This window comes from Chionomys nivalis, chromosome 9 (genome assembly GCF_950005125.1).
Source record: "Chionomys nivalis chromosome 9, mChiNiv1.1, whole genome shotgun sequence".
Taxonomy (NCBI): domain Eukaryota; kingdom Metazoa; phylum Chordata; class Mammalia; order Rodentia; family Cricetidae; genus Chionomys; species Chionomys nivalis.
In genome coordinates, this window is record NC_080094.1 from 49,729,571 (window position 1) to 49,756,423 (window position 26,853).

The window sequence follows — 26,853 nt, forward strand, 5'->3', positions numbered from 1 at the left end:
CTTGGGAGGCTAAGACAGGATGCCACAGGTTCAAGATGTGCCTGGGCTACAGAGTCAATTCAAAGTCAGCTTGGACAGTTTATTGAGATTGTCTCATAAAAAAGCAAAACACCAAGAGGGAATGGAGGACACCAGGAAAACATGGCCCATGGAATCAACTAAGCAGGGTTCACGTGGACTCCCAGAGACTGAAACAGCAGACCTGGGGGCATGCATGGGTCTGCACCAGGTCTCTGTATGTATGTTATGGCTGTTTGGTCAGTGTTTTTGTAGGACTCATAGCGGTGGAAGCGGTTGTATCCCTGACTGTTTGCCTGCTGTTGGGTTGCCTTGTCCAGCCCCTATATAAGGGCTTTTTACCCTGCCTGCCTTATTGTGTCTTGTTTTGTCCTGTTTGGTTTTTTTTCTCTTGGAGGCCTGCTGTTTTCTGAAGAGGAAGTGGAGGAGGAGTGGAGTGGATGTGGAAAAGAGAAAGGAGGTGGAGGGAAGGTGGAGGAATTGAGGGACTCTGATTGGGATGTATTGAATGAGAGAAGAATCTCTTCAATAGATAAAACAACAACAAAAAGTTACTCAGAATTAAAAAATTAGGTAAAAAAGCCAAGAGAGACTGGATGTTACTCAGTGGTAGGGTGTTTGCCTTTCATGCACGAGTCTTGAGGCAGTTCCTAATACTGGAGGCAAAGAAAGAAAAAAGAAAAAAGAAAAAAAAAAAGGAAAGGAAAAAGTCTTTGTGGACTACTGTCAGGAATACTATTGCTATATATAGTTCTTTATATTTAGTTTCCTGTTAGCTTTTCTTATAATGATCTACTAATTTTCTTTCACCCCGGATGAGGCTCTTTAGGGTAATTCTCACCTATTTAAGCTAGCACTTTTTATTTCTGTACATATAGAAGAGTTATAAAATGTTCATAAGCACTCTGATTAAATCTTCATTCAGTTACTCATTTACTCATTAAATCTAGGATCATTGGTGTTTTAGCAGTCTGCCAGACCTTTGGAGATGAACAAAATCAAATATTGAAGTTTTTAAAGAACTTGCACTATGAATCTACCTAGGATGTTCTGTTGATGACCCTTTTATTTTACATTAACTTAAATTTCGAAGAAGAGACAGTTCTTACAAAAAAAACCTTGTTAAATACAAGTGACTTGGCAGTTGTTCACTACTGAGAGAAAGCATAGTGCATTATTTGGAAGAGTGTTGGTAGCTTGTGTAGAGTAAGTACATATACTGAAAGCAGGCACTCTCTTGAGGTCAGGCAGGAGTAACATTGAACAGCTAGGGCTGGGGTAGCATTGACAGTAATGGAAGGTATTTTGTCAGAAGAGAAAGTATCTAAGTCTGCATTTAAAATAGTGGCTTACTTATATAGGACTCCTATTTCCCTCTCTTCTTTCCCTTTTGAATTATCTGATAGTTAAAAGGTTAATGAGTTTGGTCTTTTACTTCCAAATTAGTATAAAAATTGCTTTTCAATTTTATATTTAGTGCCATGCTTACAAAACTCCATATCATTCCATGTTCTAATAGGAGTTACATTGATGGCAAAGAAAATAATTTATAGTAATACAGAACTAAATCTTCATTATTGCCAGAGTACTATCTAACATGTTTGAACTGAACCATCTGTTTCCTGCCATCTTACATTATTTTTAAATATTAGAGTTTTTCTGTTTTAATAGTGTTTTTAACCTGACCAACAAATACTGACCTTTAGCCATAAAAGCAGGTTTGTTTGATTGCTGATTTGCTGTGTTTTGTTTTCCTGAGCCCAAGCTAGCTAAGTAAATGTTTTCCCTTTCTTAGCAGGAATCTAGTGGTACTCTAGACACAACATCCGCCAGGAAATAACTCACTGGCAGGTGTCTTACTAATATAAACCCCAAAGGCAACATTCCAGATAGCAGTGTCATAGTTTTATTTTGACAGATTTTGTTAATTATTTATGAATGTATTAATTTGGCTTATTTTTAGTTATGGTCTATGCCAGCATTTCCCCAAATATATACCATTTCCAAAAGCAATAGCCTGGACTAAATAAAGCGGAAAGCTTTCTTTCATTGTGTGCTAAGTAGTTCTCACACTTGCTCTGTGACCACAGTGTGTCTGATCTCCTTATGGCAGAGCTTAGTCCTATACAACTGATAAAATGCTGGTCTGGTTGGTTTTGTTTTTCCTTGAAATTTTGCTAAATAGTAGGCCATTTGAAGGCTTCTTCAGCATGTAAAAAGTTAAGCAGATTAATTTTAATTATTTGAAACTTTCCCTCCTAAATTACTTTTTTTTTTAGAAAGAAAATACTTTAATTTGTGTTTCCATAGGGTCAGAAAATGTAGAGTCTCACCTCAGTGTGGCCGTGAATGTCTGTAGTCTTAGCACTCAGGGTAACTGCTTGGGCTGTTCAATAACTTACAGACCATCCTGGGTAAGCCTGTTAGTGGGACTGTCTCAAAAAGTTTAAAAAAAAAAAAAAAATTAAAACTAATCCAGAAGTTGACACTGTCACATGGCTCAGCATTTTAGCATTTGCCTGGTGTGTGCAAGGCCCTGATGTGTCTCAACCCCCAGGTTCTAGAAATAACCAAGCCAGCCAGCAACTTGGTATTCTTTTCCTTCTTTGGGTAGTCTAACAGTGGAAACAGGTGTGTAGGGGCTGACTCTAGAATCTAAGTCTCCAAACTGAGAAGGTTCCGGTATCCTAGCTGAGAGGTCAAAGGGAAGGTGAAACCACTGTGAGGTGAGGAGTTTGGATGCCTAAATGATGACTTCCTGAGCTGCATCAATTTAAGAGGAAAGTGAAAGAAAATCTTGTCTGAAATATTGAAAGATGGTTTATGCAAAGAGATAGTAACTTGTTTTCAAGAATCTAGCTCAAGTAAAACCCATTGTTGATTATCACCGTATGCTGTAGAACTTAGAAAAATCTAAATTTTTAGGTAAAGCTAACATAGCTTCAAAGCTTGTAAAATCATCCATGGTCCTTGGAGATAACTGTAAGTGCCACCATGTGCCAAAGCATTCTGCCTTAATGGAGTTGCTCCTTCCTGGGTGCCAGTTCCCTACATGCTGGTGGATTTTGGAAGTTGCTGTTTACCACTGTACTGGCTAATTTTGTGTCAACTTGACAAAAGCTGGAATCATTTGAGAGAAAGGAGCCTCAGTTGAAAAGTGAGTGGGCTGGAGGCAGCCATATAGGGCACTTTCTTAATTAGTAGTTGATGTGGGAGGCCCAGCCCATTATGTATGGTTTTATCCCTGGGCTGCTGGTTTTGGGTTCTATCAGAAAGCAAACTGCAAGCCAGTAAATAGCACCCCTCCATGGCCTCCACATTAGCTCTTACCTCCAGGTCCTGTTCTGACCTTGATGATGAACACTTGTAGCATGACTAATAAAAACTCAGAAACAAAGCAGCCAACCACTAGAGCACTTTTACCTCTACGAAATCTTCAGACTGAAAGAGGACATGTTCCTGTTTCCTCCTGTCTTATCTTCCTCTTTAGGGCTTGGACTAAAGGTGTGTACCACCACTGCCTGACTTATATGATTGACTAGTGTGACTAGCTTTGCACTCTGATCTTCAGGCAGACTTTGTTAGATCATAAATAAAATATCACTATAAATCAGTGATTTGAAAATACAAACTAAATAAGTCCCTTTTCTCTCCAACTTCCTTTTGGTCTTGTGTTTCATTGTAGCAATAGTAACCCTGACTGAGACTAATGTTTCTTTTAGCATATATCTCTCAGTGCCATTCTGTGGGGGGTTTTTTGTTTTGTTTTGTTTTTCCACTAGAAAATAAGATTACCATTTTTCTTTCCTGTTTTATTAGTTGTGGGCTAAATATTATTTCAATCTACTTTAATTATGTAAATTTTCTGGGATTAGTATGTTTTACAACTCTTAGGGGTATACTCAAGAATTTCCTGATTTGCTTTATAAGACATGGTTTTGAATCAGTCTGACATTTTTTTGCATATTTAGTGTTCAGAAGGTAAAATATTGCTTATCAGTTGACTTTGAAAGGAAATGCAGTAACAGGAAGTGAATGGAAACACAAAAGTAGCCTAGGATCGTGTAAATCAGAGTCCCTCAGCTCATGCCCTTAACAGGAAAGCAATCTAGTTTATTCATTCAGAATAATACTCATTTTCTTCATCTGAAACGGTCTTCACTTGACAGACCCTTGCCCTTTACTTTTCTCTTTCTTCTTTTTTGTCCCTTTTGGCCTTAAATGTGTCTGATTGTCTGGTTTGATTGAGAGACTAAAATTAACACATAGTAATCTAGCTGCTGTAGTATTCAAAGTCTAGCATGATTTGGTAACAGGTACATCCTGGGAGGGGGAAGTATTACATAAATAGTGGTGCCCTTAAGTTACAGTCTGTTTGGATTGGTCATATGCATCCCAGTTGGCCTGAGCTGTGGTCTTACTGCTCTGTCTTTGCTTACATGTGTTTATCACTCACTCCTCTTTCTTTACTCTTAGAAGTACTCTGCTTTCACTGATGGGTGTTCAGGCTACTTTGTATTTCAGTGTTACTCATCATACAATAACTATAGATTTATTCTAGAGTTAACAGTGATGTTAGTTGTATAAAAACAGTTGTCTGGTTTCGTTGTCCTTTCTAGAACACCATTTTTATCTTTACTGTTTTAAATCTGCTGTCTTTTATAACCATTTTCTTATTTGATGCCATCATTAAGATTTGAATGCAAATTGTGATACTGAATAAAAAGTAAAATTGATGGTGGAACTTAGATTTATGAATATTTGCTCTTGTAAAGATAGGAGTGAAATGAAGATAAAAGAGAAGAAGATTCAGGAGTTTGAACAGTGAGCAACTGTATAATTTTGATTAAAAGTGTCATCTTGTTAGGGGCCATAGTGAGTTGGTGGTATTTGTGCTACCTAGCCTTATTGTTGTAACATCCACTTCAGAAATTGGGGATTTAAAATCAAACTCAGTGTCCAATCCAATTTTATGTAATATGTATGTATTCGTAGTTATTATATAGGAATTGTATTCAGAGTATAAATTGATAATTCTCATATATATATATTATTAATATGTTTAACCAAATTACCTGTGATCTCCATTGCTATGAGGAGTTCAAAACTTGTCTAGTGAACTGGAATCCATTTAAATGGACTAGTAATTGTGTAACTCTCGTTTTACAGGTCATGTAATGTTTGCAGAAATAAAGATGGAGAATGGCAAGTCAAAAGGCTGTGGGACAGTTAGGTTTGAATCCCCAGAGTCAGCAGAAAAGGCCTGCAGAATAATGAACGGCATCAAAATCAGTGGCAGGGAAATCGATGTTCGCTTGGATCGTAATGCGTAACTTCAAGCATGGTTGGAACATTCCTTCATCTGTTTATTGAATCTCCTAGTAAAAGTCATTTTTTAGTAATGTTGTATGCTTACAAATGCTGTAAAAATGAACTTTTAAAACTCCCACCAGCTTTTAACAGTATAATGTTGAAAAATATACTGTGATTTTCGTTATCTCAAGTTTGCGTTTCTAAAGTCGGCAAGTCTGGTCATTCAGTTTCAATGGATGGACACACCATTTTTAATCAAATAAGCCATTTAATTGTTCCCAGTAGTAGGGTTTGTTTGTTCTAATTTTCCCAATCTTACTGTAAGTTATCGGGACACCCCCCACCCCCAGTCTCTGCTCTGTATCTAGTTGTTAATGAAAAGAAAGGGCTCAGACAAATTAGAATGTGGTTTTGGTTTGGTGTGAATCACTTTTCTCTGCCTATAAAGAATAGTAGTTAAAGCTTACACTATAAAGTTAAGGGTGTTTTTTATTTGACTTAAATGAAGACATGGGTTTTTGTTTTTTGTTTTTTCTTTTTTTTCCCCCTCTACCAGTTCCACTTTTCCTACATAACACTATTAAAGATATCAAACTCCACAGCCCCTTATTCTGTTACTTCCAATAATTCCAAGTTCATATAGAACTGATAAGGTAGCAAGTCCTAAGTATAACATTAGGCAGACCACCCCCAACTTTCGGTCTAGTTTCCAGCCATTAAAATGAACTGCTAAGAACAAAAAAATAATTGAAATGTTGAGAGAGATGGTTACATAAGTGAGTCCCTTGCTATTCACTTCTACAGGAGCAGATGCATTTGTAAATGCAGTCTTAATAAACCAGGGAAGACCTAGGCATAGCATATCAAACACATTGGATCCCACGATGTTAGATATAGCCATGTCTCCTTTACCTGCAAAAGAACAGCATGTTGTTAAAATGTGCACACCGATACTATATTTTATTAATAATCTTCATACGAAAAACACTGGATACTTTTTGTTGGTTAGTTTTAGAAAACTGTTATTGTTAGAGCAAGACTCTTCCTGAATTTGTATTTCCTTGAGTTAGTATTTAAAGTCTTAACATTTATTTAATAATTACCTTTATTTATTAAACCATTTTTAATAAGGTATGCAGCTTATTTGTTGCTTTTCATTCTCATTTGACAGTGAATTACCATCTAATGCACATTTTAGGTAAGCAGTCTTTGGGGACTGGGTCGGTGGAATTAACCTGCTATTAAAAACTAAATGCTTCGCTGCTGAGGAAGTGTTATTTACTTTCACTTGCCTTATGGTAATCAAACTTAAAGGCCCAGCCAGTGCATCTGGGAGACCTCCAGTCTTACCTTTTCTTGCAACTAACACACTTGCAACTGTGTCTGGTATGCTTGTACCTGCTGCCAATAAAGTAAGGCCCATTACTGTGTCTGGGATTCCTAGTATTTCCCCTGTAATAGGCACAGAGACTACAGGTTACAAATCATAAATCTTATATGAACCAGTTTTTGAAGACAGCTTGAATGCTTCTCTATTCAGGAAAAATAGGTATGTTTAGATTTTTGACCCAATATATGTTTGTGTGGCTTCTAGATGGCAAAGTATTGAAACAGGTTGATAGTTTGGGTAACCAGAGCAGCACACATTTTTAATGACAGATATCAGAAGATACCAAGCAACCAAAATTCTTCCAATGAGAAATCCTCATATTTGGTATCTGGGGGAAGCTATGGGTGTCACTGTTTCTTGCTGTATGGTGAAACTGATCTCTTTGCTTGAAGTTTCTTAAAGTAGTTGAGAGTTAAGTATCTTACCACTATTTTTATCCATTATTAGATTGAAGTGAAGACTTTGAAAGTGCTACTTCGTTTACTGGGGTTTTTTGTTTGTTTTGTTTCAGGGATCTCTGAGGTAGACAGGGACCTCCTTTCCTGCCTGAGTCTTAGCATATCCCCAATTTCTTAATACTTGTGTGACATTGATAGCAGTTCATTCTGAGAAATAAACCAGAGGGCAGATTTAAAGGGTGGGGACAGGTAACTTTTCTCTTAATATTGTAATTGAAAACATGGTTTAGAGTAAGTAGAGTGTTGCTTTTCATCTTAGTTACTCATCTGTGATCTTGAATGTGATTCTCCTCTCTTCCTATTGTCAAATATTCTTGGATACAGTGAATATGCAAGCTACCTGGACATTCTTATCATTTCACAAAAAGAAAACTATTCTGTCTTTGTTTGTTGTTATACAGTTATAATAAAGTTATCTGTGAGAAGTCAGGGTCAGACAGTTTGGAGAAGGGGCCAGGTAGTAATTATTTCACCTTTGCAGTCTTTGTGGTTTCTGTTGTAATTCTTTAGTCCCACCAGTGTAAAAACAGCAGTCTATACATATAAGTAGATGACTGGGTTCAACTGTGGTCAGTGAGTTTCAGTGCCACAAACAGATTGGGTAACTTAGGCATGGCAGGATTGTTCATTTCTAATGTAAATTAGTTCAGGTTAATCTTTTTGAAAGACCCTCATTTTCTTTTCTATTTATAATCCGTATTTCATGGGGGGAGGGGTAGAACATATGGCTAAGCATTAAAACTTATTTGTGTAGATACTAGAAACCTAAAACAAGACTTAGTCACTTAGTCACCTGCATTGTATTGCCATTGCCATATTGTAAAACAAAAGAAAACACCATCTAGTTAAACAGCAAGCACCTACCTCTTACCCCAAACCCAGTTAGTTTCCTTCTCTTGTTTTCCACCGTGAATCTAGAATTCAGTATGAAGAGTTCTTATGAACCCTGTGTAATTATAAAGATACCCCATGAATTATACTCTAGACTGTGTAATAATGGGAAATGCCCTTGGTATGTAACTCACAAAGCCTGAATGAACTTGTTGGGTTGTAATATTAACCTTTTTTTGTAAAACAACACCAGGTTTTAGTCTTGCTGAAAAGATGTATGCTCCCTAGACTACTTTAAAGGAATATTTGCAGTTTCTTACATGAAGTAATTTTCTTGTTGTGCTGTTATACTTAAAATACATACCTGTTAGCCGGGCGGTGGTGGCGCACACCTTTAATCCCAGCACTCGGGAGGCAGAGGCAGGCGGATCTCTGTGAGTTCGAGACCAGCCTGGTCTACAAGAGCTAGTTCCAGGACAGGAACCAAAAAACCACAGAGAAACCCTGTCTCGAAAAATCCAAAAAAAAAAAAAAAATACATACCTGTTACTGTGACCATCCAAACCAGGATGTATGTGAATGCAGATATCCATAGTGCAGACATGAAAAAGGTTATCACAAAGTAATTTTTCCAAAACTTTCTTCTGCAATCTGGTGTTGTCAGAAAAAGTAATGTAATAATAGGAAGAGAGAGTACCCAAAAAATTCTTTTCAAGTCTGCTTCAGGCATGCTGAAAACACTTGGTGGATCTATTGTGGAAAAAAAAAAATTAAACAATTTTGAGTTTTCTCAATGAACGGTTATGTTAGAAAGGCCCATTTAGAGGCTGTGTTGAAATAATTTCACTGTACGTTTTTTAAAGACTGTCTACAACAGTGGTTCTCAACCTGTGGGTTGTGACCCCTTTGGAGGATGAACGACCTTTCATAGGGTTTGCCTAGGACCATTGGGAAGCACAGTTATTTATGGTATGATTCATAATAGTAGCAAAGTTACCGCTATGAAGTAGCAATAAAATGTTTAGGGATCACCACAACAGTGAGGAACTGTATTAAGGGGTTGCAACGTTAGGAAGGTTAGAACCATGGATCCTAGAACATTTGAATACTTCATTACTGTTATTGCTGGTCAAAAGAAGCTTAACTGAAACTACGCAGACAACATTAGCTGTGATGTTCAACTTCCTCTTCACTGAAGACTTGACTTATGTCTTGAACTATTTGCTGAATGTTCTGTGACATTGTTTACAGAGTAAGAGTTAAGACTCTTGCTTCACTGCTATGTGCATCGTTAGGATTAACCTGCCCCCAGCTGTTTCACCCCTCCCTTTTCCAAAATTGATGGGGTTATGGTTTTTTGTATATTAATACATGCTTAGGGAATGTTCCCTCTATTTCTCATTATATCTTATCGTTTACTAAATTCATGCTTCACAGTTGCTAGAAGGGATCTAGAGAAAGCTGGGCCTAGTAGTCTCCTGGGATAGCTCCAGAGTGTGTGCTCAGGGGACAGGATGAAAAGAATGGATAAAAGTGGGACCAGGCTGTGGACTAATTTATATAGGGCTTATGCAAAAACTGGATCAAATCACACAAACAATGCACCATGAATTTAGATATAATTTTAGCATGAACAGTTTGACTGGTGCTTTTGAGGTTTTGTTGTTATAAATCTCTTCTTCCTTAAAGATTGCAAAGTATATTTTGTAAGGATGAAAAAAGCCATGTGTCATTTTTTTTTTCTTAAAGTGATAAACTAGAAGCTTCCTTCCTAATCACTGAACTGAACTTGGAATTGCTTTTATAAAGTTTTCTGGTCAGGATGTCATTGTCATAGTGAACATACCAAGCTCATGTTTAACTTCCGCTCCACACGTTTCAGTCTCACCTGCTGTTTTTCTTTCTGTTCATCCCAACCATTCCCTTTTCCTCAATGCCGGTTGTTACAGAGATGGTCTCATTTCTCTCAGTGAAGATGCACGCCCTAGCCTTATGTCTTCTCCTGGTTCTGCCTGGTCCTCCTTCTTGCTGCTGATGTTGGGTGATGCTTTTCCATGGTTCCAGGTTTTTGCCTGGGTTTGCTTTGTTCCCCCTGCCTTCTCTGTGTGGTCCATGACCTATCATTTCAGTTCAGTCCCCTGTGAACACTGTGTGCAGCTCTGTGACTTCCCTCCTCATAACCTGCCTTGCTGTGCTTCCCTCCTCTCAACCCATTCCTATGCTTCCTCATTGTGCATGTGTTGCCTTAGCTCTGTCTATGCCCACATGCAAGCAAGTCTTTCAAAGTGTCCACCGACCTCAGTCCATAGAGCGTGCTCACATCCCTGGATCATCTGGGCAGTAAAGGTGCCATTTCTATTCTACAAGACCCAGTTCAAATGCTCTTTTCTCCATATGTTATCTAAGTTTATTCACTGCCTAATGTATGAATCATAGTAGTAACAGTTTATTTTTTATGGTACTTAAACTTTGAAATTTTAGCTGATTTTGGATCTGGGGAGGTGATTCAGTAGGGGCATAGGCATATGGAGTTCAGATTCCCATCACCCATGTGAAAAGCATGGCAGCCCATCTGTGTAATCCCAGTGCTCTGACGGCAGAGACAGACAGATTTCTAGAGCTCGGTGGCAGCTGGTCTAGCCTAGTGAGTGAGCTCCAAGCTCAATGGAAGACTGGTCTCTACGAGGTAGAGAAGGATTGAGCTGCAGCATCCGGTACTGTACTGACTTCTGTCCTCCACATCTGTGTGTACTCCCCTTCCCCCACACTTTTAGCTGATTGTAAAAATGCTTATTGGAAGCTCTTAAAAGGCCAGGATTTATACTTCATTATCTTTGACTCCAAAGTGTGTTTCATAAGCATGTGCTAATTACTAACTTGAAATGAGAACTTTTTCTAGTGGCTGGGTGGGCCGGATGTTGTCATTACCTTCAGAAGCATGACTAAGACCATGTAAACTTAGAGAAAGTTGGGAGTAACCAGAATCTTCCTGAAATATTCCACTGTCTGTCCTTGATTGGCGACGAGTGAAGAATTGGCTCTCGTCTTCCCAACCCAGCAGTGTCTGTTGTTCACTTCTCTCCATAGTTCTGGCAAGGCAGGGACAACAAGGACTGCATTTCTTCATAACACATCGGCTGATCTTAGTGTCAAAACACAGCAGCAAAACATAGAGCCCATAAATCAGCAACAACAGTGCTCCTTCGTACCTATAAATGAGAAGTTTGTGTGTGATTGAAACCAATCTAGAATAATTTTAAATAGTATTTTCTAACAAAAACAGCATTCGAAAAATCAAGGAACCATTCTGAAACACTTATTTGCCTAGCCTTGTTTATACAAACTCATTGTTAAAAGCCTGACACTTTCTTTTTAAAAAAAGAGGATTATAAGATCCATTACAGATTCCTGTTTAAAAAAAATGCCTTTGAAAATAGAGATTTTTCAAACTAAAACTAAGTTTATGGACATTTTCCAACATTTTTTCATTGACATACTTAATACCTTCCCCAGATATTTAATAATTAGAAAAGAATACACTGTTATATTTTAGTATGTAGTAATTTTGTGTGAAATATTCAAAATATGTTAGATTTTAGATGGAACTTTGCTCTAGTGATGTTTAGATGAAAGTTAGAGGTGGGGAATTGTTAGCCTTTGAGACAGGGTTTCACTGTATAGCTTGGTCTTGAACACTGTATACCTTTGACTGGCCTCAAATTCACAATCCTGCCTCTTCTTGTTTTGGGATTTCAGCTCTGCGCTACTATTCTGATCCCTTTTGGTGATTTTTTTTCGAAGCTGAATTTGGCTTATATCACAAGAAATCAACGATGTTTTCAAAAAATGAAATTTTGAATAAGGCACCAAGAATTGTCTATGATTTGGTTTCTCACTTTACTATAATTATTAGTTAATTTCATCACATTTGAGTATTTTTTATTTTATTCATTGCCAATGAATCACTTTGCTGCAGCTAAAAAGAATAGTTTCTGATTTCCTCAATAAGGGACTGTTTATGTACTTGGATATTTTCATGGTCCCTGTCGCTTATAGATTACAGCTGAATCCCAGGGTCTGTGCTGTACTAGCAGCCTGGCTTTTTATTTATCTTGATTTTCTCCCTGTTTGGATACCCTCTGGACACATACCCGTGTGGCCATGTGTGTTATATTTCTTTATTTTGTGGTGCCCAGCATAGCGATAAGCACCTAGGACAATGGGTCTATACCTTTTGGTGTCGAACAACCCTATCACAGGGGCCTAAGACAACCTGCTTATCAGGTATTTACATCATGATTCATAACAGTAGCAAAATCACAGTTACAAAGTAATAACAAATAATTTTATGGTTGAGAATCACCACAACATGAACTATGTTATGGGGTTGCAGCGTTAGGAAGGTTGACCATTGGCCTAGGAGATGCTTGGGCCTATTTGGGAACTTTATGTTTGCTCACTGAGTCACTTGCTCTTTTCATTTTCTTGGACCAGCTGGGTGTGGAGAGATTTTTGGAAAGCAACAGTTTTTTAGTAATGGCATGTAACATTCTTGGTTGTTAGCCAAGGTTGCGGTTCTTCTGTTCTGGGAGGATAGGAGAAATTGTAGGAATGAAGGGGCTTCTACTTGTTCTCCAAGCTTTTATGGCTTTGAGTACTTCAAGGCCAGGCAAGCAACAACGTAGTGTAAGAGAACACCAGCAGTGCAGCTTTAAGTGACAGGAAGCAAAGTTGTGAGCAGGGAGACCATGGTAAGAGAAGAGTGCTATCTTCAGTGGCTAGGAGAGGGAAGCCAGCTGATGACAGGGAGGACATGACACAGGAGAAGGAAGAAGCCATGACTGGAGTAGCTGCTGAAGTGAGAAGTGAGTTGAAGTAACATTTTTGAAAAACTATCCTACTAAGCCATCAGGCTTGAAGCATTCTCTCTGTAATTATGTTTTACATTAGAGTGAGTTACTTGAAGCTTACCAGTAAACTCGGTTGTCAAATATTATGCCGAAAACTGCCCCAACACTGACCGCGTACACTGCACTGTCTCGGAACAGGGGCCAACATGAGAGTGTTGAAACCTGGAAAACGGTGGTTTGATTGTCTGCATTACAGCGTAAGTCATTCAAGAACAGTGCTTAGTATAGTAACAAAATGTTTGTATATTTGTGGGAAAATCTTGTTATGTTTTACATATTATATAGAGAAAAAAATTAAAAATTGTTCTAAACCTGTACTGACTTTATAAATTTGATTAATAAAAGATATTTGTGGGTTAAATAAATTGAATAAATGTTTTTCTACTGGTTATTATTTTGATTGAATACATTTCCAGTGCTATTTTGTTCATCCAGGCAGTTTAATTTTAGAATCTGTCAAGACAATGCATCTTACCGGATAGATTTCTTACCATGTTGGATAGCAAGCCACAGGCAGCACAGATGCCAAGCAGATTGTAAACTGCAGATCCAAGAATGGTGCTGATACCAATGTCTCCCTTTGTGATAAAAACACCTAGGAGCAGGTTTAGGAGCTCAGTTAAAGCTGATTTGAAGAAACTAAAATCACACCAAATAAGCAGCAAGTCAAAGGAATATTTACCCAAGAACGCGGTAACTAGTTCAGGGGCAGAGCTACCTGCTGCCATGAAAGTTGCACCTGCAACGTCCTGCGACAGTCCAAGGGCTAAAGACAAAGAAAATGGTTATTTTGGCTGACAGTGACAAGAAGGGCACAAAGCTGCATACAGCGGTCGGAAGCCACGCCTTCACACCACCCCAGTACTGACCGAAGCTGGGACGGGAAACATTTTGGGTTAGAAAATGGAGGAATCTTGTTTTCTTATGAATTCATGAAAGAAGGCAGGCGAGATGGCTTAGTGGATGAAGATGCTTGCCATGCAAACCTGGCAACCTGAGTTCAATTCCCAGTTGCACCATGACGTGTGTGCATATACGTGCACACACAAAAATTAACATTAAAGGACCAGAGATGGCTTGGGGTAAGGGCGTTTGCCACTAACCCTGATAGCCTGAATTCTATTCCCAGAACCCACATAGCAGGAGATAACTGACTCTGCAAAATGGTGTCCTCTGACCTAAATACGTGTGACAGCCTGCTTCTATTTCCAAACAAATGTAAAATAAAAAGAGGGGACAGAAAAGTTGGGACTCTTTGCCAGTTCAGAGTTCATGGCTTCCAGCTATAGGTGAGCTGCAAAACAGCTTCTTTGAAAAATTCCTAACTTAACTGGGAAGAAGAAAAGTTCTTAAGATCTACAATGAGTTTGGATTGAGTCTTTTATACACTTACACTATCTAATGGAAAATAAGGAGTCAGTAAACTAAAAGCTCAGTCTAGTATTACAGAAAATACGCAAAAGCATGAGCAAGTACTGTGCTGTTTGAATAGTTTGTGGGTATCTTCCAGCTTGGCCTGCAAATCTGTTCATGTAATTGATGTTGGGAAGTCTCATGTAACTCAGTATTACAGCTGAGAGACCTACTTAAGGAGGGAAAGAGAAAGCCATGTTGAAGAAACAGCTCAGCCTTTTTTTCAGAAATCTCTAGCACTGGTAATGTTTGCCAGTGGAGGTAGGTATGCTAGATGGTAACTTGGGTGTGCAGGCAAGTACCTGTATGTGTTCATGTTTATGAATGCATGTGAAGGCCAATGTCCCTTTCAGGTGTCTTTCCTCAAACTCATTGTGAGGCTCAGGAAGCTCTCCTGTTTTTCTCATCCCCTCCTGGCTTTTCATTTGATCCTGGGGATTTAAACTCAAGCTTGTGTGCTAAGTATACCATCCCCAGCCACTAGAATTCCAATTTCTAAGACTTGATGGCAGTCTCTCCTTGATGGTAACTCCTCTGACTGTTCCTGCTGCTTTGTGATTAGATTTTTTTTCTCATACTTTGGTGTACTTGGATCAGTCTGCTGCGGCTAACAGTGTTTGCCTAGGCTTGCCTATGTGCTGCAGCTAACAGTGTTTACCTAGGCTTGCCTATGAAGACTGCTCTTAAGTACACATTTCTTCTCTGCTGGGACATTGATATTTGGCCTTAGAAATACCTTGTTTGGGGTGTAGCAGATTGAATTTTCTAAAACTCAAGACAATATTTCTGTTCCACATCCTTTCTAATAACTTCTGTCTCATTAAAGACGGGGACTAGCATATGGTTCGGCAGTAAGAGCACCTGGCTAGCATGTGTTAACACAGATGAGCCTTTGACTGCTTTGACTAACTGGGGCCATGCAGAGTAGTAACGTTTTCAAGGCCAGGACACTAAAAGGTGATAGAATTTCCTCAAGTGTCCTCTCTTTGAGACAGTCCCACTGAACCTGCAGCTCATTGGCTAGACTGGCTGCTCAGGAAGCCTCAGGGATCCACCTGTGTTTTGCCTCCCTGGTGTTGGGATTATGGTTGAGCATTAAGGCTCCTGGCTTGGTTGGATCCTGGAGAATCTGAACTCTTCGAGCCTGTGTGCTAAGCGCACTATCCCCGGCCACATGCCCCAGTCTTGGCACATTTGTTTTGTGGTGCCCTAGACACGTAAGGCAGGCTATCTTGAAACCTCCATAGAGGAGAGACCTCATGAACTCATACTGAAAGACAGACAAACTGCTAACTAACATCCCTGCTTTCTATTACTCCAGGTTTTGAGTCTTCCAGACTTGGGTACCAGGCATGTGGTAGAGCGAGGCTTCATTGATTCCCTGTCAATCCTCACACTATAACTGCAGTAGGGACCCTACGCAGGAACCAGCTAGCTGAGCTCAGCACAGCCCCCTACACTATGAAGGACAATAAAAATGGTGCTTCTTCATTTTAACTAGTTTTGGAGGCAGACAGCTATAATCGCCTGGCTTTCACCGCTGAGTACCAACTATGCCAGACACTTGTGTGCCTGAACATGACAGTGAACGGACAAAAGCTCCTGCTTTCGTAGCTTTATAGTGTGTGTGTGCGTTTGGGGGGAAGGGACAGACAAAATATGTAGGTTTTAGAAGCAGCAAGGAATGAAAATAGAGATCTAAAATGTCATGGAATGAAAAGTAACTTGGGAAGAGAGGCTTCGAAATGAAGGTTTCTTAGCCCACGCATGTGTGTAAGAGTATTATAGGCAGGTTAAGTAGCTACAGTATCGTGAGGCAGCATCTGTACAGCCTGTCTGTATATTTGAAACAGACCCAGGTCTGGAATGAAGCACCAAGGGAGAACAATAGGTGGTAAGAAGGTACATTGTGTGGACCCTAAAAACTAAGGACTTTGGCTTTTCTTCCAAAACACAGAAAAAGTGGAAAGGCCCCAGCCACCATTTTTATCCTTTGGAACTATTGTGAGGCTCTAAACAACTACTCTGAGTCTTCTGCCTCCTTATAACTTAATTGTGAACAGGGTTGAGAACAGTTGGGGTGAGACAATTCCAGGCCTCATCTGTTTCCATTTGTGTTTGTGTCACTTAAACATTTGACTTTAGCAAACAGTGAAGGGAGAAAAAAGTAGTGATTTGTGGGCTTTCATAATGTTTCTTAATGCTTAAGAGTGGCCTACATGGGGGACATATATAAACCATACATACTTATCCCTGTTCCCACAGGTGTCATAGCCTCAGATTCAACCACCCATGCATCAAAAATGCTCAAAGAAGAAATTACCTTCCTTCTGAATTGGACAAGACACTTATTTTCCCCTGAACAATACAGTGTAGAGCTATGTTCACACTATGCGTATTGTATTATAAATCATTTAGAAATTATGTGAAGTATGCAGGAGAGTGCTGAATACCATGCACACAAAATAGACAATTTTATATGCTGGACCTGAGTGTCCTCGGAATTTGGTGTTGGAGATGTCCCAGGACCAAACCCCCAGGGATCCTGACCTATGCTTGTTTGTCTTAATGTGTACCAATTGTACATATATAGATGTACACACATGTTGGATGAGACAGCCACTTGGTTCCCGGCCATTTAGCCCCGAAATAATAACACAGAAACTATTCATTAAATCACTGCTTGCCCCCTTGGCTCTAGCTTCTTATTGGCTAGCTCTTACATATTAATTTAACCCATTTTTATTAATCTATGTATGGCCACGTGGCTGTGGCTTACTGGTTAAAGTTCCGACGTCTGTCATTGACGGGGCTACATAGTGTCTCTCTCACTCTGCCCTTCTCCCAGCATACAGCCTAGCTTTCCCCACCTAGTTCTTTTCTTCCCTGCCATAGGCTCAAATTAACCAATAAAATTTATTAACCAATTATTTATTAACCAATAAAAGCAACACATAGAACCTCCCACACCACACATACACATATATAAATATATTACTAACTTGCTGTAGAATCTTAAACTTCAACAAAAAGGAAAAGCAAATTGCTCTATAGTTCAACGTTTCATTTTAGAAATGAACTATTTTATAATATGGCATTCAACTTACTTTTCATATTCATAATGTCAACTCTCAGATGTGAGTTTGGGACTTTACATTTTACAAAGAAACAGCATTTGCCTACTATGCATGAGTTCCTGGCTTTAATACCCAGAACATCTGAACAGAAAAATCAGGACCTGGGAATAAAGAAACAAAGTCTAGTCTTGTAAATTGTAAAGACTGTAAATGTGGGAATTATGTGCAGATATGTGGGCAATAGAGTTGCCGTGGCTTCATGCTATTGGTATCATTAATTATATTTGATGCTTTTTTGAATATATGTGTGTGTATACACATGTACTTTTTGGAATGATCTCAAGTATCCCACGTTGGCCTAGAATTCACTGTATTGCCAAAGATGGCCTTTAACCTCTGATCTCCCTGCCTCTGCCTCCCAAATGCTTGGACTGTAGTCATGGCAATCCTGGATTGTGCAGTGCTGGGGATTGAATGCAGGGTTTTGTGCAAGTGATGCAAGTACTCGACCAACTGAGCCCATCCCAGCCCCCCCCCCCACTTCTGTTCTTAAGTAGGAGAAAATTAGTTATTGGGAACCAAGAACCCTTGACAGTTTTCCAGCCTGTTTCCAAGAACTTAAAAATTTATGTCACAAATTCTTAGGCTTTGCCTTCCAAAGGCAGTAAAGGAAGACCCTGGAGTGGTGACAGCGTTTCATCCTACAGCGATGGTGTACGCTCAGTGACCGCTCTTCCCTTACTGCTGCCTGAAGACTGCCTCATTACACAAACCGTTCCAGAGAGAAACGGTGGTAGATTGTTCTCTATCAAAGTGGGTAAAGCAGTGGCCTTTTGCAATTTTTCTGATCATGAAAGGCATTTTTGCTATTCCCTGGGCTCTAATTATAGTTATGAAAGGAAGAATTCTGTTAGATGGCTGAATAAAACTTAAAGGGTATTTTTACAAACCCTATTGTATTGTAAGAATATCTTGTAAAGTGGTTTATACCTCTGAACTTTACAGTAGATTGGCATTGTCTTTCTTGACCTTTGGGTAACATTTTCCTCTGCTGTAGTTTATTATTAAAGATAAATGGTTCGGTTTTCCCCCTATTGCTATTGTTCTTTTTCTCTGAAAGAGCAACCACATTTACTTCAAGATATAGTAGATATAGATGTCCAATGAAGCCCCCCCTTTTTTTATAGGTTCAGGTGCCAACATATTGTTTACATAATGTACAGTATTGTGGGAATGAGATGGTTTTAAAATCCAGCAGATTTTCTCCTAAGTGTATTCTTTTCTGTAATGCTCAGTTGGAAATTTTGTGATAGTTTTTGGAAATAAGCTTCCATATCATGTAGTAAAAAGAACAAAACTAAAATGGAGACCCAAATTTTGGTGCTGCCAAATAATTTGATGGGAGACTTTAGAGAGGTCTCTTAGCGAAGCCTTATATTCATCACTTCATATTGTAAACAGTGAATTCTGAAATATATCTATAATGCTTTTAAAGGTCTGATTCTTCTGAAAAAAGATTTCCCCTAAACCACTAGCTGCTCATTACAGTACATTCACCTGTCCTCTGAACCTTGTAGTTACTGTTGCCCAAGGTCAGAGATGGAATAGGATCTATATCTTTCTTCTGCCAAAGAAATGGTCCTTTTAGCCACTTACTGAGAAAGCGATTAGTACACAGCTCAATTTTTATCATTTCAGACTGCTCCTGCACCGGCATTTTGGAAGTACACAGAATACTTAGCTCCTACAGTAGATGCAGAAGCAGAGCACGAATCTCACAGTTCAGGGCAGAGTGGGGGGAAACACCAGTGAAGCTTCCGCCAGGCTCTCGGGAATCTGAGCTCACACAGCAGGGAAGCGGAAGAGGCGCTATGCTGCCTCTTTGTTCTTTGAGACCGCCTTTGCCTCTGTAAATTTCATGAGGCTTAAAAGCCAGATAATCCCCTCAAACAGTAGACCATCCAAATGTCAGACTCAGAGTTACTAAATCCTAGCTTCTCCAGTTAGAGCCGGCTCTATCTGGAATTAAAACTTACCTTTTTAAAAAATTATCTATCTCTGAAACATAGTGTAGAAACATTGGCAAACATTGATTCAAGGCAGAGGTAGTGAAAGTAATTTTTAAAAAACAAAAAGCAAATATTTGAAGTGTTTTTCTAAAACAGGAAGATCATTTTCACTTAGAACGTGTTAGCGTGGTGGAGGGATTAGTTGCTGTAACTGAATAGTAACATTCCAATGAAAGGTTTTATAACTAGCTCCCTGGAATTTGGGCTGAAGCAAGTGACTATAAAGAGCTTCACTCTACTTTCCATGTAGAGATTTTAACCTGTAAAGGAAGGGGCTCAAGAGCCATTCCGTATACCTGAGATGCCTGTGATACAGCAAAAGGATACTGCTTTTATACTGTGTTCTGTTTCGACAAAGATGCATATCAAATTGGTGTAGACAGGCGAGGGGATCTTAGTTGAGCTGTGTGTTCATGTGTGTACTATAAATATGTATGTTAGTTTATATTTAGAGATAGCTTTTTGAACAAAGATTACTAAAATACAATAATATATTCAAGAAAAAAAAAACCAAAGGAACTCTCTTATAGTGTAAAGTTGCCACATAGGTTGTTAGGTAAAGGTTTTATAAGTTTGCATCTTGCCCTGTGAGACTGTCTGATGTTTTCTACCCTAAGATGGGCTTCAGGCTGTCATAGATGAACCATAGATTTGGTATTTGCTCTAAGCATATTTTTATTGACTTACTTCCTTTCTACACCTTGATTTTTCCTTGGTAAGGGAGTCTTAACAGCCTTCTAAGTACATTCTGAGATAGCACTCAGTGGCTGTTGCCTTTGTTCCCTTTATTAATACCACTCATGTACATAGGACAGAGTTCTTTGAACTAAACCATAATTACCTGTTTCCCAGCTGACATACCTGAGGCAGACAGATGTTAAATCTTTCCTAAGAGCTAGCACCTTGCACAGCTGGGAGTTAGACTCAGACATGTCTGTCTTCAGCCTGGACACCTCCAACCACTTCCACTCTAGGAATTATGCTGCCACTACATGTGGTCGCCAGGGCTCCCCCTCCAGCTCCTCTGTATACTCAGAAATGTCATAGGCCTATCAGGGAGCACATGAGCATATAGGACGAAAAGACAGAGGGGGAAAAGCCCCAAGCAAGTAAGACACAGTTACAGGTGAGTGTACCTAACTTCACAAACCAAGCATGACAGTCATTGACATAGCTTCTTGAGCCAGTCTTATTTACTTAATGACCAGATGCCACCGAGGCCCCATTCCTCCTTGTCATCTTGAATCCCTTATCTCTTTGCTGTCTCATACATCCCCACCCACTCCTTAGCCTCCTCCAAGTCCAGGTCTAGAGAGCACAACTGGTGGGGATGAGGAGAGTCTTTGAGGTTATGACATCATGTCCTAGTTCCCTTGGCTCTAGGCTGAACTGATATTTTACCTCCCTTTGCAGAGTCTACATCCTGCTTATCCCCCCAGAAGCCAGGTCTTTTCTCCAGTTAAAACATCATGGACAGCTCTTCTCCCTGTATAGTAATGTAGACCTCTGTGTTCAGAGAATCTTCTGTAATTCCCCTTACACACCAACCTAAATGAGTGGGAGAAGATGCCAAATTGGAATCCATGTCAGAATGGGCAGAGGAGGAGGCGATGATGAGAGCATCAGAGGAAGGGGCAGAACCAGCCACACCTTCTTGTAGCGGTCTCCCACAACCGAGGCATCAGCAGGCTGTTTCGGCTGTGCAGTAGAGATAAATGCATGCTTTTCTAGGGTTGAAGGTTATGGAAGGGGCTGTGTGGCTTTTATGACTCTCCTTGCTGGGAGCCTCTAGTGGTAGCAGGTCTAGGAGAAATTGCCAGCACACTATAGCTAGGCAGAATGAACAAGAGCACCTGTTGACTGGGGTCTTGCCATATTGCCAGGAAGAGGCTCTGTTTGCCACTGATTCTGACCCTTCCTTTGCACGGAGTCTAGTCTTGAGGCCCCTACACTTTCACCTGACTGAAGACTGCTGCTAACCCAATAACTCACTGGGGATTAGAGGAGAGAGAACGCGAGGATGATGGCACTGGACTGGACAGGGGCCCATCAGTTCTTCACCACGGCCTTATCTGAGCTACAGCATATATGCCAACAGGAAGTTACAACATTATATGTGACCACTGAACTCCATACTATTGTATAGTAATCCCATCTGTATTTTAGGCATCATGCTAGGTTGAGAACCTAGATATCTTGGGAAATGTTTATAAAATTAATTTATAACCCTCACTAGGTTTCTAAGAGTCTAAACCTATTTCAGAAAACAACTCTTACTTTTGTAGCTTGCTTCATAGTTACAGTGAATGTCTCATACATTTTTTTGTTAAAATTTTCTGTGCCCTTGGGCAGAAAATTGCTTATGAAATTGTTCAAATAGAACTGGTCTTCTGAAACAACCATATGATGGTAACTAATATCAAGAGAGGATGTGGAAAATCACAGCACCTAGCATGTGACATCATGCTTGGGTTGTGGAACACGGGGGGGGGGGGCGGAAGCGGAGGGGGGATCGGGAGGGCTCTCTTTGTCCTGGTTGTGTACTTAGCTTCACCTTCCTTAGCTTCACTTTCCTCCTCAGCATTAGTCCCTATTTTATAAGACTTTTATGTAGCTGAAACCACACGCACACACGCGTGCGCGCGCACACACACACACGCATGCACACACACACATATACAACTGCATGCTGTGCTTGGGCTTCCATGATTGCGCCGTGACAGGTATCCGAGTAAGGGACTGCCGCAGTTGAATGTGGAGTATCCGTGGGAGACTCTGAGGGGTGCTATTGCTCGTTAGCTAATGAAATGATTGGAAGTGTACCGGTCTGTGCTCGTCAAGAAGCACGGAGCAAAGGCTTGCTGACTCCGGAAGTCAGGTTCCTTTGGAGAGAAGCAAACTGTGGGGATTGTTTCTTAGGTTGCTCAACATTTCAAAGCAGACCTTGAAAGAGGAATGATAGGACTTTAACAAATGGGTTGGACAACCACTGTTTCTATCTCATGTTGTTGGCGGTCATTTTAATACTAAAGAGCGGAGTCACATGTTACAGCTGAGGAAGCCCGTCTTCTTCCTGTGTTGTGTCATGTGGGCGTCCATCGGTCACACATTCCTAATAGCTACTGTGCTGTGTGGACAACGCCGATTTTCTTGAGAAATGCATATTTGCCTGTTTCGAAGATTGTGCAAGGGGTGTTGTGGGCGTGTTATTAGAGATGGAGGAAGTCACCTCACCGAGAACATGTGGAGAGCATGATCTAACTTCAGTGCAGTAAGTTATGTCTTCTGCAGGACTGGAATTTTTTTTTTTACTATTTTGCCCCTTACAGGCAACTTTTATAAACTGAAATCTTGCTAGATTTATTTCATCAACTCAGCTGAGTCATTGAACTTTACAGTTCTTAGTGGAGGTGTGAACAATATTTTGAATTTTCAGTTTTTCCCATTTTCTAATTAAATGTGTAGTGCTGTCATAAAAATGAAAAGATCATTACAGTTAGGATTATGGAAACATACATACATATACATATATACTTCATATGTGAGAATTGATCAAGTTTGTAAGATGATGTATTCTACCAAGATGAGGTTTGGGCTAGAGACTAAATGTAGAAGAAAAAAAAGTAAGCAGAAGCAGCAGCTTTTAGAGGCGCAGTTAAAGAGATCCTTTCATATGTAAGACCAAAGGAAAGTCAGGGAGGCTTCCTAATTTTAAAATATCTCAACTTCAACGCTATGAATGCGTACAACTTAAAAGGAAGTGACATACTATGAAAAATTATACAAATTATGTTAGTATTAATATCTGTGTAAACTTTTTAAAATCCTGAACTGGAAAAGTTAGTAAGAAAAACAAGATAAACACTCCCCAACCAAATGAAGGCAAGAAAGCACAAAAGTAAGGCTATGGTTTTCAATAAACACAACCAATCCTACAAATGGGAGAATTACGAGTTCTATAGCATGAAGTTTTAGCTTTACATAATTAACAAATATTTTTAAAGTGATGCAGGGCGGTATTGGTGCATGCCTTTAATCTCAGCCCTCAGGGAGGCAGGCAGGCAGATCTCTGTGAATTTGAGGCTAACCTGGTCTCTAGTGTGAGTTCCAGGACAGCCAGGGCTACACAGAGAAACCCTGTCCCAAAAAACAAACAAAAAAGTTGTACTCATTCCTAGGAATGGACGCTGCTGTGTGCTATGGAGGTTCACATTGGCACACCCTTCGTGGAGTATGTATGGCAATGTTTATCACAAGGCTTGAATATGCATAGCTTTGTCCTCTAATTACAAAGATTCAGAATTGTGCTAAGAATTTATACAATATGGATATAATATTATTTAAAGCAATCCTATGATATTAGTAGCTTAAAATGATAAATTTTCACTGAACACTATAATAAGTAAAATCTAATGTTAGGTTCTCAAATTGCTTATAGGATCATGGACTGTCATGCTAGCATTCAAAATCATTGTTTTGAAGATATGCAATATGAGAAAATCTCTACCAGAAAATATATAAGAAAATATATGGAAAAGTAAAGACCCTTGAGTGGATGGATGGATGGATGGATAGAAGGATAGAAGAATAGAAGGATAGATATATGGATGGATGCATGGATGGATAGGCATATAATAGCAGTACTCAAGGCTGACAGAAAAATACTCGTGCAAAATGGTGGGCTCAGAAATCCTTGGGGATCTTCAAGAGATGAAAATGTAGGTGGTTTGGCTTACTGCATTTCATTAAGTAAAAATAATGTACTACAATAATCTAATATTAAAGTAATAATGTATTATCAACATGAAATATACTACTGATATAAAAAACTTCACTTTCATCTACTTAAATATTAATCATTATGATAAGCTTCTTACTCCTCTTGAGCAAATAGAGGTTTCATTCCTCTGCCATTACAGGTACTGTTTTAGTTCTTAAAGATACTGCTGGTGTACGTAAAAGGGAAAATAATTTGTCTAACATTCCAGCATGTGTGGAGAATGGAAGGATGGGAAAAAGAGAATTGACACTCAGCTTGTGTGTGTGTGTGTGTGTGTGTGCGTGCGCGCGTGTGTGCGTGCGTGCGTGTGTGGGATGGAGTTGAGGAGGATGCTGTTCCCTGTAGTCTTACAATAGGACACAGCTCTTTGATTTTGTTGTGAGATGAAAATACTTAATGATTTAGCCAACTTTGAGACAGACTGCAGGCACTGACCGTGTAGATGGCATAACCATCGCTTTCCCTTGTTCAGGAAAGAATGCACCCACAAAAGCCTATGCTCAGTTCTGGGAAATCTACAGTAGAGGCTCTGACTATCTCATCTTATTTCTAGAATCTACCAACACTTAATGCTTAATATCTAAATTTGTTGTTATCTGATGGCTAAGATCACTTTACATGGAATTTAGGATTTATTTATTGGTTCATGAATATCAGTTTTCTTAATGGCAGGATGCCAGCAAAGGAGCAGAGAGTCACATCTGCTTATCATCTACTCGGAATAAAAACGAAGAAGGTTTTGACATAGGAAACTGAGTATCAGGAGCACTTTGAGGACACATTCTTGGGGCCATTCTCTAACAGCCTCCTAGGTTCTAAGACAGACAGGAACCTTATGGAAGTGAGCAATGCATAATAAGAACTGCAAGCTGCGCCCCTGCCTACACTCCCGGGATGAACCACACAGGACCCCAGGACAAACACTGGTGCTCTGCCGCCAGCTGAGACGGACAGAGCTGTTACTGAGCTGTTTTGACATCTGTGTGACAGCCCTTCTGGAAGGTCACAGGAGAGCATCGCAGCCACTCACCATCACTGATGATTTCCAGGGAGGGCAAGAAGTACTTGTCACAGACGATCGACACTGCCATGAGCATGTAGGCGATAATGAGGACGTAGATTACTATGCCTCCGTCCGTGCTCTCCTGCCTCGTGAAGAACCCTGCAGGAAACTCCGATGCTGGGGAGGTCGCACACTGCGTGCTGTTTTCTACTAAGGAAAAGGAGAAGATCGCAAGATGTTGGGGTCGCACATCTCAAATCCACAAAGACCAAAGTGGAGCTTTTGGTTAGAATATGGAGAAATTGGTGGAAATGTGAAGTGTGAGTATGATAATAAGCCTTACATAGTCCTTGAAAGACATCATTTCATGAAATCAGCTGGTCAGGGAGAATTAAAGGAAAGAATGTTTAGAGCGCTTCTGCGTGTTGCCTCTAAACAGTTCTTCTGAAACTGCCTGCGTCCCCAAGAAGAAACCAGAGCCCCGATGGATAAATATTTCTGGCCACTGGCCTCTGTCATTTTCTGTGTCAGAGCCCAAGCTGACCTCAGACCTCCAAAGAGTCATCCCCTGCTGCAGTTTCTAGGAGAGAACGCTCTGATCATTTCTCCAACAAACAGACCTGCAGCGCAGTCAGCCCTGGTCTGTGACTACCACAGAGCACTGGGGAGCACACACTGGCTTGTCAAGAAGTGGAGCAGAGCCAGGAAGCAGAACAGACAGAGTAGGAGTGAGAGCATTGCCCTCTCATATTCAGATGTGAGGTCTGGGTGTCTAACCCGCTGTCCACCTACCTGTGGCCCTTCGGAGGCGCTTGGGTAGGGAGACACCCCGGACAGGCAGGTGTGCGGAGACCCAGCAGATGCCCAGCAGCAGGACCCTTCTTCTCCAACTTGCGCCCCATTTTGTCTGCATTTCCAGCGTGCTCTTTGCAGTGTGTGGTTCAGGAAGGGAGCAACCAAGGCTTATGCTGAATCATGTGAGGAGTGGCCTTCCTGCCCAGTGCCTGCCCGGGGGGGTGGGGGGCACAGCTTAGGAGGCCAGCACAGGAGCCCAGCTCCTCTGATCAGAAGACCCAAGCCCCAGGGAGGTTGGAGGAGTTAGGGAGGGGCACAGACAAGCGTCTACAGCTGTTTCCAGGCTGGGTCTCTGAGGGCAGGCCCAGAAAGCCTGCGTCTGTGCCCAGGATGGATCATATTTAATGTCTTCATACTGACTTTGCCTTTGACTTCCTCTAGACTTGTGAAAACCTGTCTTTGCCTGACGCTGCCCCCTCTTTCTCTCCAGCCCTTGCTTCTAGGAATTGTTTGGGCTGGCGTATGCATACCTCTTGGCTACCGTGGCATCTTTTGTGTTTTTATTTGGATCGCTCATCTTCATCCACAGAGCTAGAGGCAGAAAGGTCAATAAGGAGGGGACTATAAGAGCTGAACTGGGGAATGAGGGCGGCATGAAAGAAGGCAGCAGCAGTGGGGATGGCGGGAAGCCCGCACGCCACGAACTACTAAGGAGACAGAATGGATGCTGTTTGATCATAGATCAGCAGTGCCTTTTTGCCAGAAGGAGCTGCATGAAACGCTAATTGGACAAGGC

General features: G+C 40.3%; 2 protein-coding genes across 5 annotated transcripts in view; one reads left to right on the top strand and one right to left on the bottom strand.

Moving 5' to 3' along the window:
• Positions 1 to 6,039, top strand: part of Myef2 (myelin expression factor 2) — a 35,742-nt gene extending 29,703 nt beyond the window's left edge. For all 4 annotated transcript variants that reach the window (XM_057782044.1, XM_057782046.1, XM_057782045.1 and 1 more), the window contains one exon: positions 5,188 to 6,039. In XM_057782044.1, coding sequence (XP_057638027.1) covers positions 5,188 to 5,351 — 164 coding nt within the window. In that variant the 3' untranslated portion in view covers positions 5,352 to 6,039. The remainder of the gene's footprint in view (positions 1 to 5,187) is intronic.
• Positions 5,884 to 26,175, bottom strand: Slc24a5 (solute carrier family 24 member 5). Its single transcript, XM_057782043.1, has 9 exons — positions 26,055 to 26,175; positions 25,290 to 25,469; positions 13,603 to 13,686; positions 13,412 to 13,515; positions 12,982 to 13,082; positions 10,939 to 11,219; positions 8,554 to 8,760; positions 6,682 to 6,783; positions 5,884 to 6,243 (listed from the first exon to the last, which is right to left on the bottom strand). The coding sequence occupies exons 1-9, from the start codon at positions 26,173 to 26,175 to the stop codon at positions 5,921 to 5,923; spliced, it is 1,503 nt and encodes a 500-aa protein (XP_057638026.1). The 3' UTR covers positions 5,884 to 5,920.
• Between the last annotated feature and the right edge of the window lie 678 nt (positions 26,176 to 26,853).

Coding starts and splice junctions, on each gene's coding strand:
- Slc24a5 (XM_057782043.1), bottom strand. CDS start 26,175: ATGCAGACAAAATGGGGCGCAAGTTGGAGAAGAAGGGTCCTGCTGCTG. Junction 13,516..13,602: donor ACTAGTTACCGCGTTCTTGG/GTAAATATTCCT, acceptor ACCTGCTCCTAG/GTGTTTTTATCACAAAGGGA. Junction 11,220..12,981: donor TTTGACAACCGAGTTTACTG/GTAAGCTTCAAG, acceptor TCTCATTTATAG/GTACGAAGGAGCACTGTTGT.